Below are 16,454 nucleotides of genomic sequence, written 5' to 3' on the forward strand. Positions count from 1 at the left end.
TTTGGTAGCCCCAAAATTATACCTCCTTTGCTGATACTTATCGGTGACACACAGTAAACCAATGTACCAAGTTTGGTGATTTTTCACCAACTGATTTCTGAGGAGATATAGTTATGGACAGATGGATGGATGGAGGAAAACACACCATCCCCTTGCTAAAGTGTGGGGATATGTCAGAGGTGAAACAAGACAATGCATATTAGTTCACACTGAAAGACTTACCCTATTGTATTGTGATAGAATTTCAGGAGGTTATTTAGCTTGTATAGTGTTACAGCATCCTGTTCAGATACAAGCACCTGCTCTACTCGCACCTGAAATAGATGTATTTTATTAAGAACTGAAAACATGCAAACACCCCAAACCATACCACATAAAAATCTCAAAAAGCAAACTGTACAACTTTCACACATTATCTCAGCATATACTTATGTGCATGTTGCATGAAGGATGAAACATAACTTTACACTTTTGGGAAACATTTTAGCCCATTTTTTGTCATCATACATGCTACCATATATTTATATACTTTGTAACGAAAATGTACCTTGAATGGCCTGCAAACACCCTCTGTAATGTGTCCCAGGGCATCTTGAATCTGTGCATCTGAGGCTGCAAAATAATGTATACATATACACATGTATAATAATTTTTATTTGGTAGAAGATGAATTCCATTTTATTTGTGTTTGTAAAGCTTATGACCATTTAAGAAAGAAATACTTTAATATCTGACTAGAATAGTTTGTATCCTTCAGGAGTCATAAAAAATAGTAATTATAAGAAATCTTTCTTAATCTATCAATTTGGTTTTTGTTCTAAGACAACCTCTGATAACTCGGATGAATGATACTACTTAGTACTTGTAACACATTTTTTTATGTCATACACTGATTATTCATGGAAAATCATGTATGTATATTCATTCTCAATACCAAATTTAATTTCTGTACATTATGATCCACACTATATTATTTGTATTTCCTGTGAGACAGAAGCTGTTTTGGTCACTGGGTCTGCATGAGATTTGCCTCTTTAGTGGACTGTTTCCTGACCACTTCCATCTAACCATGAAGGAGAAGGCCAGAAGAAACTGATTGTGATCTGAGAATGGCTATATATGGTGACCATTTATCAAGGCAATGTGGAGAGAAAGGCATCTCCTTCCATGAACTGTAAATTGAACAGATGCTGCCTTGGCTCAGTGTAAAGGTACTCTGTTAAGCATGTGCTTAAGAAAAGTCATCAAAAGCAAGCTAAACATGAATCCCACTGTTATGACAGTGTAACTAGTTGAACTTCTTGCCCATATACAGATTTTGACATTCCTAGGCTCCCATGGTCTCTGCCACAAGCTGGGACATAAGAGTGATAAAATAGTGTGCATATATCTTGTTCTTGTAGAAAGCTGGGTTAAAATGTGATGGGAGTTGACAAAGTAAAAAGAAAAACGACTTAAGTCCTGAAGTTGCATCTCAAAACACTGGACAATTTAGTATAACAGCAACTTGACCAAGCTGTGATGGTTGTTGAATAAAGGCTTGGCTTTCTTGACTAATCGACTGATATATGCTGGAACCCTGGAAGCAACCAAAGAGAAAGTGGACTGAGGTGAACATAAAACACTGGCAGCAATAGCAGAGATTCCCACCGCCAACCAGTGAAATTCGGGACAAGAAGGTAAAAGAAATGGTGATTCTGTTGAAAAATTAGGGAAACATACTGCAGCAATGAAAAATTCCAAATGGAAACCAGAAGAATGATAAAATCATTTTGAAACATTATAAAACATGTCTATATACAGTTATACAACATAATTTACAGCACACAGCTCTGTGTATTCTTTTAATTGTCCTCCAAACTGCTTCTGGATCTTTACAGCTTTGCCAGAAACTTCTTTTCCAATATGACTGCATGGTAATCATGGTGGACTTACAATTACTGTCCAGTATATTAAAGTCAAGACACAAAAGGTTTAAAAAAACAAAGCTGATTAAAGTTACAAATAAACACAAATGTAGAAACCTAGTTTAAAAAAAAACACAGTAGATAATGACAAAAACACACTCAAACAAAATGAAGCATTCCAAAAAATGGTGTGAAACTGACATTATGATGCAAATTACCACAAAAGACTGGCAAGGACCAAAATGAACTCTTCTCATTATTGGGGGCGCTCACCAGATAATATGTACTTTTGAGAGAGTGACGTATGTAAGGTGAAGTAGTTTGCATTTAAAACATGCACAATGGAGAGAATGTTGGCATACCTCTATGCTACATTAATGTAATGTGGATGATATTTCTTTTGGATATTGTACTTTTGGAAATTTTACATGATTTAAGCACACTACTAACTAAAATGATGCTCCCTTTTGTTAAAAAATTAGCCTGATTAGTCTAAAGTTCACTATACATAGCAGCTATTAAATAGGGAAAATGAATTTTGCCAGACTAGACAATACCAGCTTCTGAAAGTGCAATGAATGAATTACCAAAAATATAAAATGTAAAAAAAGTTATCAGCTCTTTTTTATACAATTACCTCTGAAGTTCAGGAAGTGAAAATGACCAAGTAGAGCTAGCACTTTTTTGAAAGGTTCACATTTGAAGTAAGGTTAAGCTGTATACTCTATAACCCATAGTACACCCATCAATCATACACCAAAATAAAGGGAATTAAAGGTTCTTTGCATTATACCTAAGATATACAAGGTCTTTTTTAAATATCCAGTATAACCAGTGAGGAAAGCCAGGGAAATTCTTTTTCTTTAAAATCCTAACCCTATGCAAAATATGAAACTGTAGAGCGCCACCTTAAAGCAAATATAAAAATGTTTGCAATTATTTTTTTTATTTTCATATAATTATGTATGATGTTCTGAATAAAATGGTACATTCATATTGATAGTCTGGGCATCTGATGGCCAGGTCAAATCCCCAACCAATAGTTATAGCTGACAACACAACAAAAACGCAAAACTGACACAATTAACGAATTCAAGTGGAAATGGATTTGACAAACCCTTCGGAGAGACTAACCCAACATCTTTCACTATGCCCTGGATTGGAATCCTCAAAGCAAACTCAGAAAAGGATGACCAACCATGAAGAACCCTAGACATCAAACAAAATAGATCATCTTTATGTCCTGGAAGGGCTTAGGCAGGTAGCCCAAGACCTGACAAATGGAGAGCTGCAGTTAAGGCCTGATGTATCAGAGGAAATGATGATAATAATGATGATGATGATGATGATATACAAAACCTTTACATGTAAATGTGCTTTAATAACTTACGTTCACATCTCTTTAGCACAGTCTGAAGATGTTCTTTCTCAGAGGCAGCAGCTTGGTGTAACCATGCCAACATGTCTCCAACATATCTCAAAGGATCATGGGAATAGAGTTCAATTGGTCTAGGAGTGCCACCAGGTCCTGTTTAAAATGACATAAAACAAGTCATGTTTAATTTGGTTTTATGCTCTACCCATGTTTTCCACCTTAAGGTTTTTTCTTAATTTGGCTTAATAATCACAATGAGCAAACTGAAATGAATTGTATTTATTTTAGATATTTTCCATGGTAAACACATTTCACTTTTAATTCCTTCAACGTTTCACTTTTAATTCCTTCAATGTTTCACTTTTAATTCCTTCAATGTTTCACTTTTAATTCCTTCAACGTTTCATTTTTTTTTGTTTTTCAACACAATTTGACATACACTGAAATATACCCTAAACTGAACATAGGAAATGGGCCTGAGCCTTCAAACAATGTATGATTTTCTGCTAAGTTCTGAATTACTCCATTATGTCTTTTATACACATGCCAACCAAATAGTATGAATGTACATCAAAATCTAAATACTAGAGCAAACTTTTGAACTAATTTTGACCAGAAAAATATTAAATAATCTGAAATTTCTTACTACACATCAAGAAGAAATTGTTTATTCAATGTTTAACTGACATCATAAATACAGATATATATATTTTTTTTTCAAAAATATCTGAATTCTCACCTCCTCTAGTGAGAGCATCAATAAGCCCTCTTACTACAGCAGTTCTTCTAGCTGTACCAAACTCATCAATGGAATACCTGAATGCAGATGAAACTGCATTGTATAGATGTGAGGAAGAAAATGATGATGATGAAAAGGAAGAGTTGATAAGTCATTAATATATTACAAATGTATTAAACATTTCATCAAATGCTAAAAAAATATATAGCACATAACATATTTAACTTTAAAGTGATGACACCTTCAAAGAAAGCATTCCGGCCACTTGTTGAAAAATAATCCTTGAAAACTTTTCAATTATATATAAAAATGAGTACTATAGCTGCTAAATGTTCAAGATGGCCACTGTTCAGCCATGTTTTGTCATCAGATGTAGACCATTTCCATTTAGGACTAACACCCACAAAAATGTGTTCATAAAAATCACATACAGATACTATCTGTATATTTAGGTTGGGAAGTAATTATAAGATTTCAAATTCAAAACTGTGGTGACCATGCTACAGCATTTTTATCAGCTACATTAGAAGCTTTTAGTGAATGCCCCATGTAAATACAACCATCATTTCTGGAAGAATAGTGATAATAAGATTTTCATTTAAATGGGAGCTAAAGGCATTTGTAACTTAAGATTTTCATGAATAGTGCCAGAGTGACAATACTATATTTGAGGTTCATGGAGCAACATTTTCATTTAACTCATTAACCCCTGGAGGTTTCTGATATTTTTGTCTGAATTATGAGTAGGAAACACAATTTGGGGACTATTTCTGAATACATCCTAATACATCGACTTCCAAGAGATTTTTGGTTAACCTAATGCCTAGTTGTGTTAGAAATGTCATTTTTCATTGACTATTTCACGTGCGCAAAAGCAGAAGGGTAACAGTTGGAGTTTTATTTATTTTTTTTGCTTAATGAACACATCAGTTTTTTTTTATCCAGACCACTTTTTATTCCAAATGCCCATTTCATCCTACTTTTTGCAAAGGTTCACCTGACAGTGTGCAGTTTAGACCAGCTGCCTTTAATCAGAGCACAAAAAGTCTAAAATACAGACATAAAATAGGATTCCAACAACATGCAAAATTTTGGTGGAAAAAATTAAAGTCCAACAAATTATTTTTCCCTCTGTATTTTGTAGTGCAACTAGAAAGTCCAGATTATTTGGTATCATCGCAGAGCTACATATGACTACATTTCTATAATACCACCCACTTTAGTGTATCTTAAATGACCTTGACACTACTGAGCTCAGAAGTAGGCTACTACATCCTGACATGTAAAGGAGGTGCCAGGTGTTAATTAGTTAAGACAAACTAAACCTTCTGCTGAAACTAGTCACATGCTTTACGATTTTCCTCCAGGTAGTTTTGGAGACTGAAAAAATTGCCTGAAGATGTTGGCCACCAGATGACAGATGGACCATCACATAATCTCTTCTAATCTTCAATTAGTTAGAAATGGTTATTTTTCAAAGATAGGATTGAGGTATAAAACAATGACTAATTCAGCTGCGTCATTTGTTTTTCTGGCTTCTGCAGTTAACAGACTTTTAAATAAGTAGTCAGTCAATGGCATACCTTGACTACCTTGATAGCTGGCTTCAAACCTATATGGGTATAGTGATTAGTCTAAATACCCTGTCTTTGAAGGATTCATTATTTAACATCATTAATATTGTATACCACTTTGTGTCAATAGCAATGTCACATAGCAACACCACATAGTACTACCAGTGCTAACTGTTCACAGTTAAATAATGAATAATCTCATACTGAACCTCCTGGTAATTACATTTAAAACATAACTTATATAAAATATTTAATATTATTAAACCCATTCATAAGTTTCATATAGAAAATTACTTACATTAGATTTTCAATCTATGCCCTTACCTAAAAAGGACTGGCCTGTCTTGAAGTGCTAGCATAGCTTGACATAAAACTGGAGAAATATCAGGGGAATCTCCTGTCAACATTCTGCACTCATCTAAAAATAATTAACATTTTGTATACATTTGTAAAGGTCCTCAATTAAGCAGTACACGTATATTAAATACATAGTTATCTTAAAATTTTAGCAAATATTTTCATGAGTAATCAAAACTGCATACTTGATGCTAATGTAACAAGCCACAGATGAAAATCTGCTATGCTCCTTTTTCACACAAGGTTGCCTGCAAAGAGCTTTCTTTAATTTCCATGATAATGCATAAATAAAAATACTCTATCAACAATACAATGTAGCATGCTCTGATTTATGAAAGTACCCATTTTATTGATTGATAAGGTCATTCTGGGTCAACTTTCTGAGAAAATTTTACTTGGCTTAGCAATAACTGATTAAACAGGTTTATGCATGTTCATTACAAATGAGAATATCTAATTACATGCAGCCATGGCTGAAAAAAGTCATGTCAAACAGAAACCGGAAAAAGTGGTACGGGTGTGCCATCCGACTGACTTCACTATGTCTCAAATTGAGACATTATGTTCAAAGGCCAGGCTTGTGGAAGTGAAAATTTTCATTAGTCATACCTGATCTGCAAGAATTCAGAATACAAGGATTTGATAACTGGCTTTAACAAAACAGGTAACACTTGTGAAGTTATGTTCCTACCTTCAGTAGTAGGAAGTTTCTTTTTTGGATGCTGCAAATAGCACTGGACAGTGCATATGGAATGAATCAGATATCATGGGATCTTGCAGCTCTGCTTCCCTAGATGTATCAGTCAAGGTGAGGATTTCTTACAGTTATTTATTGTTTGCTAGTGACAGCAGCCTGTTGTCAGAGTGGAGGGCAATCTAGATACTGCCATCCTCTCCATGACTGAAACTCCAAACTCATTTATGTGCAGGGCATCCCTGACAAGAACCAAGAATGAAGGCAAAATTTCTCAGGGTATGGATAAAATGACAGTGACCTCAGCTGCTTGAAAAGGGTGAGAGTCGTTATGACTTTCCTCATTATGACTGTTACTAAAAGGCAGATCACTGATCCAGGAATTGTCCCACGGTGAAGAGGCAATCAGAATTTTTTGCAGTCTGTACCTTTCATTTGCTGAATTAGTTTTGGAATCAAGACTAACAAAGGAAAGGTATATACCCACAGTCCCTCCCAACTGATTGAAACAGTGTTGACAACCCATGATAATAGGTCAGGTAAAGGGGGACAAAGGTGAGCAATTTTTTGTTCCACCTTGTTGAAAATTAGGTCTATCATTGGGTGGCCCTATAGAGCACAGAATTGGTTGAATATTAATGATGGAGAGACCACTCTGGGTGAAAATGTAGTCCTCTTCTTAAGGAGTCTGCTAATACATTGAGCCAGTCTGACATGTGTCAGACTTAAGTATTTTGTTTTGGGCACACCATCAAGCATGACACAAAAGTCAAATGATTTTGTCCCTTAAGCATGACTGTTCAGGACAGACTTTCCTTGCATGCATTTGACCCAAGAGGGGGCGGCATTAAGAATGGCTTTCATTTCCAACAGGTTGATATGAAAATCTTCCACTTACATCTAGCCATTGCAAGGTCTGGTAGCAAGTGTGCTCCCCAACCTGACAAACATGGTATCTGCACAATTTGTTACTTCAGTTGTAAGTTTCTACAGGTATTCCCATTGTTAGCCACTTCCTGTTTAGCCACTGTGTAAGGAAGTGTTTGATATTGGCTGAGATCATAATGTTGTGATCCAGGCCGCTCATGCTCAGTCACAAGTGTGCCTGTATTGCATGCATATAAATAGAGAGTGTGAAACCTGTCTGCTGCCACACAATGAATAGGCCAACGAGTTGAAGGAACTCCCTTGCTGAAATAAACATCTTTCTTTTAAAGCTTCTCTTCTCAATGCATTTGGAAGGAAGCTGTAACAAACTGACATGTCCTATAATCAAGATACCTAGATGAATAAAATGTTGAGAGGGGATAAAGTATGACTTCTCAACAAATTATCCAACCTAATCTGTGGATGAGTGGAGAACATTTTGATGTATGTCATCCAAGTATGCTGCTGTCGATATGGAAGGGGTTATCCTGAACTGGGATATCATGCAGTATAACTTTATTTTTATGATGGCCCAAGGGCTTACAGGAGGAGGATGGGATTGGTGTACTGTCCCCATATATGTGATTCAGTGATATAATTTTGATGTTATATGAATTTGTATGTGGAAGCATGTGTCTGAGAGATTGAGTCTAACTACACACTCATCATGCTGCACTGTCAGATGGATGAACTTTACCATCTCCTTCTTGAATTTTTGTGCAGAAAAAAACTGAATGAGTTTGCTTAGGACAGTCAAACAAATGCAATGATGATTGGTCAGTATAAGTCAAAATGTAAAGCTTCATGTCTGGATAGAATATTTTCATTCAGAAATAGGTTACGTGATACTTGTAAACACTCGAGCATCAATGGAACAAGTTTTGACTGTAAAACCTCCTACCTCAAACATTGGGTGATATCTGACTATGAACACAATACTTGTGGGTGGGGTCCATTGCATATCCCCAGTGCAATTCCAATACAAAACACTGCTTTCACTCATTTATAATGTTGACAATGAAACCTTATGAATCAATGATACCATATGCAATTCAGCATTTGGGGTTTAACAGGAAGTCCATATATGAAAGACAAATTTGTTAAGCTTCCACGATGAAAGATTCATGTTACAACAGAATACTTGTTCCAGGGCCCAAAGTGCCAATCAAATTTAGTTTAACAACCACTCATGGCAGGCCAAAGTGCCAAGACGTAAACAGCTGCCTACCTGAAAAATGACATATGTTACAACAAGCACTACAATACCTCTACTGGTAGCATGACTTATATTGTGTCAAGCATTTTACTGGGTTAACAGATAAATAAAAATTGTATACTGCAAAGAGAACATATTTATATGTGTGACTTTAAACTAATTTGCAGGAGTTTATGTGAATCACTGAGTATATATGATACGTATAGCTTTTACTTACTTTGTGTCCATCTGTATAGTCTCTCAAAAGCTGTCTCTTGATGTAATGCCATGGACTCCATTATCTCCAACCTGGGTTGATAAGAGAGTTACAAATTAGCATGTAGTGTAAATTTAATCTACTGTATATACTTCCTTATAAGCAGTGTCCAACTGCAAAGCATAGTCCCAGATCTGCCTTAGAAGGTCTACATTGTTTGACTAATTGCTCCCACACAGACCCAGGCCAGCTGGTGCATTATGCAAATGCAGACCAGGATCTATGCAGGTGGATCCAACTTCTAAGAAAGTATACATGGTAGTCCATTTCATGGGTAACAAATATCCACACAAAATAAATTCAACACAAAAAACAGTATTGACAATTGACATACATGAATTATTCCTCATTTCCCTGGAAATATCCCTGGTTTTAATAATGATTCCATTTGTGACATTTTTCCTAACAAAATCTGTTTGTTGGGTCTCTAAAAATGTGTTTTCTTTAACAAAATAAAATCTCATTCAATAGTGCACATGGAAAGCCATAACATCCAATCAGCAAACTTATTTTTGGTCTCAAAACAACCTCGGAAGCTATTAATTACCTCTGACAATCAAAAACTCATTCATGCTATTCTATTTGATGTAAAGGAGCCTTCATCTAAAGACAATCTGACTATGACATGTAATGACTTAATCTCTCTATTGAGTTGCACTGCTCTGGCAAAATAACATCTCGGATCAGTTACTTCATTTATGAAATATAGTAATGATACAAGATGGCAGCTTAAATGATGCATGAAGTCGGCCATTTTGCTTTCTGTTGCTAGGGTATACAGTGTTTTATGGCCTGAATGACAATGAGCACTGAAACTAATGGATTACAATTAGAATGCAAAATTTCATGAACATCAAAACTAGTGTAAGATTGTAAGGACTCTACCTGATGTATACTTAATAAATACATATCTACTCACTGTGTCCTGCTTAATTTCCCAAAGCAATATTATTCCCATTTTTACATATATCGACTAATTGCTGAATAAACAATCAGCAGAATGATCACACTTTTTCAAAGCCCATTTCAATCAGGTCTCTCCAAAGTGCTACTTAATCATGTGTGCAGATAAGCCATTTGTGTCAACAAGGTTAAGGGTAGATCTTTTCAGGTCAACCAAGACCTGATCTGAATGTACATTTCCACTGTCTTCCTCATGGAATCCTTATTGCTGCAGTGAGTTTCCATAAATGTCACACCCCTATCAATTTGGATTTTCACTCCTTGTTGGAAGCATTTACCATATTTACCATATATGTTGGGACACCGTATTTGTTGGGACACCATAAGTTAATTTTAAAAATAATTTATTTGTGCACCATATGTTCAGGGAAACATTGTTTTTACGAGTCGTATGTTGTGGGACACCTTTTAAATCATACGAAAATTACATGTGTGCAATTGCACTCCAACTGAAATTTTATTTTAAACAATATAAAACTGTACTTGGATAAAACTCTTTAACCCTTTACCTCATAGAGCATAGTGACAAAGTGCAGCACGCTATAAATAGAACACCTGTTACCTAGCTGACCGCATACGCATAGCCTGCCTGTGAACTGTTAAGCAATGTATCTGAATTTGATAATTTATAAAAACTAATTGCTGCCTACATCAATATCAGAGCCTTTACCTAAGTTATTTAATCTTTCATAGTTGTGATTCCAATTGTGAAAACTTCATAAGTACTGAATGAAATTCTGCCTGTGAACTGTTACGCAATGTAGTGTATGTTACATTTAACAGCAATTTTCACCATTTTACATTTTTGGTACACAGCTATTATATGTGGAAAAATTTAAGAGTAAAGTCCGATTGTTATAGCTGTGTAATTATTTTTCACGGAAGAATTTTTATGTGCTTTAAAATCTTGAGAGAACTCGTTCATCGTCATGTCAGTGAGGCCGTGTGACCAACTGTAGCTGCCATTTCCCATACTCGAAATTTACATGCTTTTCATCTGCGTCTACATCACTAAGTCATCTGAATTTGATAATTTATAAAAACTAATTGCTGCCTACATCAATATCAGAGCCTTTACCTGAGTTATTTAATCTTGCATAGTTGTGATTCTAATCGTGACAACTTCGTAAGTACTGAATGAAATCCGCGACCGCCATTTTGGAGAGTGGAGATTACAACCCAGTTACTTTACATAGCAGATATCGACCAGTACATAAACAGCGACCACGTGATCTGATGTAATTGTCATTCGCAGAAATGAATGTAGTATCTGATGGGGGGTTTTCCCCTGAAGGTGGCGCGACAAAATGGCTGATGTTTACAGCAGGCGTCAAAAGGTGCTTCCATGCGAATGGAGTAGAGGCGTCCAAAGACGCTTGCATGAGGTAAAGGGTTAATCCACTGCAGCAGCATTTCATCAATACAACCCTTCTCCTGCACACAGATGATCCATTCTTTTAGTGCATGGATATTGTTTTTTAGCTTTCTCATACTGTGAAAAATTGTTAGAGGTAACACATCACCTGAATCAAAACTCTAAGGACTAAGGTCAGATTTTTTCAAATCTGCACCAGTCTTGCTAATTCTCACACTTTTGACCCCCATCTTATCATCAGTCCATCTAGGAATGCGATCAAAGTACACTAGAATTTCATCCATGTTAATGATCATATTGTCTGCAAAATCATCTACTTCTCTTCTGGCCTTCATGAATTCATCACATGATTTTATTTTCTCCAAATATTCTGGGCGATGCTGGGTCATCGATGTCCATGCACAAAGCACTATATTGTGTCACTTAAAAATTGTTCCATTGTTTCAATTTATTTTCAAAATTCACATGAAACCAGTGAAAAGGAAGCAAAGTTCGCTTCCATATCTCGAACATCTTCATATACCTGAAAAACAACACACAAAAAGTCGGCACACTTAAAAGAATCCAAGGTTATTTTCTGAGGTTAGCTTGCTTTGCGATAAAATAACCTTTGTATTGATATCCTTTAAAAAAAGAAAAACTGGCTTCAAAGTATCCAAAAGTCGGCTTCCGAGGTCAGCATGCTTTGTAATAACCTTTGTCTTTGATATCCTGTCAGTAAGTTCAAACAATGAGTTTACTGCTCAGTGCTAGTTGTGTTTATTCACCAACCAGGCTTCTATGTGCTTGGCATCTGTAGTTATAATTAATACAAATGGGTACATAGTATATACTGCAATAACTTGCTTTAATGATACTTTTGTAACCTGTACTAGCAAAAAGAGTGTCACTTGCATTCAAGTAAATGTATTTCCAAATAATGTTTTTTTGTTTGAGATATTGTCATACAGTTGACCTATATATAATTCAATCTTGGTTATTTTGCACCTAACACCATGTCATGCATGAATGGCAATTGTCTTCAATATATCGGTTGATAATTTCCCTCTCATCTGCGAAATCATCTAATTGTCTTCTGGCCTTCTCCAACTCATCAGATGATTTTATTTTCTCAAAATATTCTGGGCAATGTTGGGTCATCGATGTCAGCGCACAAAGCACTATATTGTGTCACTTTAAAATATATTCCATTGTTTCAATTTGGCATCCGTAGTTATTATTAATTATAATCATAATTAATAATTGTTTCAAAATTCCCATGAATACCAGTGAAAAGGAACCAAAGTTAGCTTCCAAATCTCAGCTGTCTTTGTATATTTAAAAAAAAAAACTGGCTTCAAAGTACACAAAGTCAGAATCCAAGGTCGGCTTGCTTTGTAATAAAAATAACCTTCGTCTTTGATGTCCTGTTGGTAAGTTCAAAGAAGGAGTTTATTGCTTGCTGCCAGTTGAGCTTATTCACCACCCAGGCTTCTATGTGCTTGACACCTGTAGTTATAATTAATACAAAGGAGCATTGATGTCTGCAGGTAAATAATATACACAGCAACAACCTGCTTTCACTACTTTTGTAACGCGTGCTGGTGAAAAGATTGTCACTTGCATTCAAGTGAATGTGTTTTAAAATAATGTTTTTTATTTTGCACATAACACCGTGTCATGTGTGAATGACAGTTGTCTTCAAGATATCGGTTGATTATTTTCCTCTTGTTTGCGATTTTGTTGGATCCACATTTTAGTCGGATAACATATTCAAACCTTTGAGCACAACCGAACATTTGTTTCTCAATGTTCATGTCAATGAATAATGTGTCGTGTGTTATCATACATAATCGATACACACTACAGTATGGAAGCCTACGCTACATATATAGATTTCGTGGATATATTTTATTCTTTCATGCTCATTTTGAGAAAAAGGAATAAATGATAGCAATACAAGGTTAGCTGCTTTCTTATGTTATCCAATAAGCATTTTGTTTATCTATTTTATTGCAATATGCAGTTGGGGGAGCACAAATGTGACACAGATTTATTTTGTTTCTTAAGCCTTGGGACATATGACCTAGGTGAGAAACGTTTCACCATAAGTTCTGGGAAGGGAATTTTTTTTAATTATTTTATCATGTCCCAATATATATGGTAAACATGATATCTATCTTTTCAGCACAGACCAGCAGATATGGCATTAGCTTGCCAGGTTTGATAACAGCACCAGCAAAAGTGTTATTTATCTTTTATAATCCAAAAACCAGATGTGGTCACCTTCTCAGACTCCTTTGTTTCCATTGTCCAGTGAATGACTAGCACACACAGACACCTGGTCTGATCCATTAATCGAGTCCAGCACACACTTCTTTTTAATACAGTCAGCACGTTCTTCAAAAACTCTATTTATTATCTTCACAATTTTTTTGTAGAGTTTTCAAGTTATTTGTTCCACTTCCCTTTACAAAGTACATCTTTTCAATAAAGCTCATGCCCATCACTTATTAATACTAATGTGTCCTTCGTATCTTTCTAGCTTATGCTTAACACATTTTGCAAAAATTCCTTCAGCACCCACCATCATATTAATAAGACAACCATTCACCTAAACTTTATGGAATTAATTTTGGACCACAAAGTCAAGGTCACCCACCAACAGTGGGTTCCCATGGGGTGATTTTGACAGGCTTTTCATCTCGGCGGCACTAGCTTTCTTGAGTTTACTATATTGATCCTGTATACTGCAGACTTGTTTTGCTGGACTTCTTTCTGACCTCAACACTGAACTTTCTTGCTATTTTCAAGATTTCCTTTTTAATATCATATCTTGCTATTTTAGCTCAAGTGTGGTCATCATATGATATGTATTTGCCTCACTTACACATAAAGGAAGTCTGGGACGAGAGTTTCAACAGCATAATTTGTGGTCTGCAGATAAAGAGCTTCTCTCTTATCAGAACACTCTTCAGGATCAGGAAGGTTGACAATAGTAGATTTTACTTTAGTTTCCCACTCTTTAACCAAAGTCAGTGACATTCTGATTTTAAATTCTGGGGCGAATTCTCTTTTGGAAAAACTGTTTATATATGAAACAGAGTGTTTAACAAAAAGACTTTTACAATCATTGGATTTGTTCAATCATCTAATCACTAATTGTTGAGAACTTTAGACCTTGGGAGAAGTATTAAGAGGACCTCAGAACCTAATTTATATACTTGAAATTACAATAGTGGTATTAAATTTGTTACCTCAGACATATATGGAGAAAGAAGTCAATATTTTCTTTAAGATCTCTGCATTTACATCAGATGTTACCTATGAATTAGTTAACCATTCAAACATAATTTCTGCAGATTCAATTGCTTAAAGATGTGTAGAAATGAATGTTGGTGTAATCCTTTACAATGATACATGCATCATTGTTTGTTCTTTTTGTTTTGTAAATCATAGATCCACAAACTTAGGTACGCACAAATATGTATGTGGTAAAACCATGAATTTTTGAAACCCACAATAGTAAAGTGTTACATACTAATATTGCCATATAAGGTCCTGTATGTAAAATTTGCATAAATGAATTTTAGAACTATTAAAATTTAGAAGTAAATTAAAGCAAACACAAGTGTACCACTTTTAATACGCAACCAGTCACGTTTAATAAAGACTCCACTTTGTGCATCAAAAGTATTTCAGTATATTTTATGGGGTTATTTTAATCATGTTTCAAACATCATTTGCACTTACATTTGCTTCATATACATGTTATCAGATGGGAAATGGATCATATTTACTGATATTCTTTATAAAAACAGCCATGTCATCCCAATAAATTTATTAGATGAATGTCAATAAAAAACAGTAATTAATAAGGGACAGACTTAAAGGCAAATTACATTATCTATTATGCACAACATAAAATGATGTCAAACATTTTTTAAAGATGATGGGGGAATCGATAAAGAAAAGAAATGTTAAGAATGTAGAACCAACATGTGGTGACAACATTTATTTTCTCAGAACTGAATCACAGAAGAGCCATGCCATCAGCTAATATTAGCGTTGATGAATTGGTGTGAGAATTAGAGTTACTGGAAGGAAGCTGGGATCATGTCATTGCTGTGATTATTATTTTTGTAATTTTTATTATGACTACTTATTGTTCATTTTGTAACTAAGGAAAATAAATCTCCATTGTGCAAATTAAATTGTTGATTACCATACTGTGCTGTGGATTTCTTTGAAAGGTTGGTGACATAACGATTGTCTCAATATACTCAGATTTTTGGGAAAATTCTGACTGTATATTTTGAAAAAAATTGTATAGTCCAAAATTGGCATAAGTATGATAATCTGACTATTCATTATACTGTTAATAACCATAATTATCACAAATGCCATTAGCACATAAACATTCACCTTATGCCACGAAAACAAACTCTATCCAGAACTACTCAAAGTTTTATTGGTTTTTGCTCCCAATGGTATGTTTCCTAATTTCTCAGACTGCACCTAGACTTACCATGGATTGCTCTACAGTGTCTTGAAAATTAGACTGATGAAATTAATCTGTTTGGAGCTATCTTTCTCAGAGTTACTCAATGCTAAGATTCAAGACAATAGTAATTTTAAGTCTGAATAGCTTTAATATTTGTTCTTAAACATGCACCAAATATCAGAAATATATTCAACAGCACATTGTTTAAACAAGTTATATCTCTCTGTGAATAAATACCAAATTACATTAACTTTAGGAACGAAGTTCCACTACCTCTTGAATTCAGCAAAAAACAAAATAAGTTTGTCTTTCTTGTCTGTATACAACACAGACAAAGACAAGAAACTCTTCCCAAACCCTTCCCATTACCTCCCCTTACAACCACTAGCTGACTATGGTTGTTACTCAGTTTTTGCTTTAGCAATACCTCTTAATTTAGCTTAAGCAATACTTTAGGTCTGAAACCCCTCCCAACTTAATGACTGGACAAAATTGAGCAAATCTGTGATTACACCTTGCTGCAAAAAGATATATCATTGCTGAATCTAACAATCAAGATGTGGTTAAAAAAATCTGCACAAGTTTAGA

The 16,454-nt window shown here is 35.0% G+C and overlaps 1 protein-coding gene across 1 annotated transcript in view; it reads right to left on the reverse strand.

Moving 5' to 3' along the window:
* LOC149789213 (conserved oligomeric Golgi complex subunit 6-like) overlaps window positions 1-16,454 on the reverse strand; it is a 63,669-nt gene that overhangs the window by 25,193 nt on the left and 22,022 nt on the right. The window contains exons 7-12 of the mRNA XM_089975379.1: window positions 9,007-9,077; window positions 5,920-6,013; window positions 4,022-4,098; window positions 3,298-3,435; window positions 548-612; window positions 223-314 (exon numbers count right to left, since the gene is read on the reverse strand). Of these exons, the coding sequence (XP_089831505.1) occupies window positions 223-314; window positions 548-612; window positions 3,298-3,435; window positions 4,022-4,098; window positions 5,920-6,013; window positions 9,007-9,077 (537 nt within the window). The remainder of the gene's footprint in view (window positions 1-222; window positions 315-547; window positions 613-3,297; window positions 3,436-4,021; window positions 4,099-5,919; window positions 6,014-9,006; window positions 9,078-16,454) is intronic.

The sequence above is a fragment of the Sinohyriopsis cumingii genome, chromosome 11 (assembly GCF_028554795.1).
Source record: "Sinohyriopsis cumingii isolate HCF-2022 chromosome 11, ASM2855479v2, whole genome shotgun sequence".
NCBI lineage: Eukaryota > Metazoa > Mollusca > Bivalvia > Unionida > Unionidae > Sinohyriopsis > Sinohyriopsis cumingii.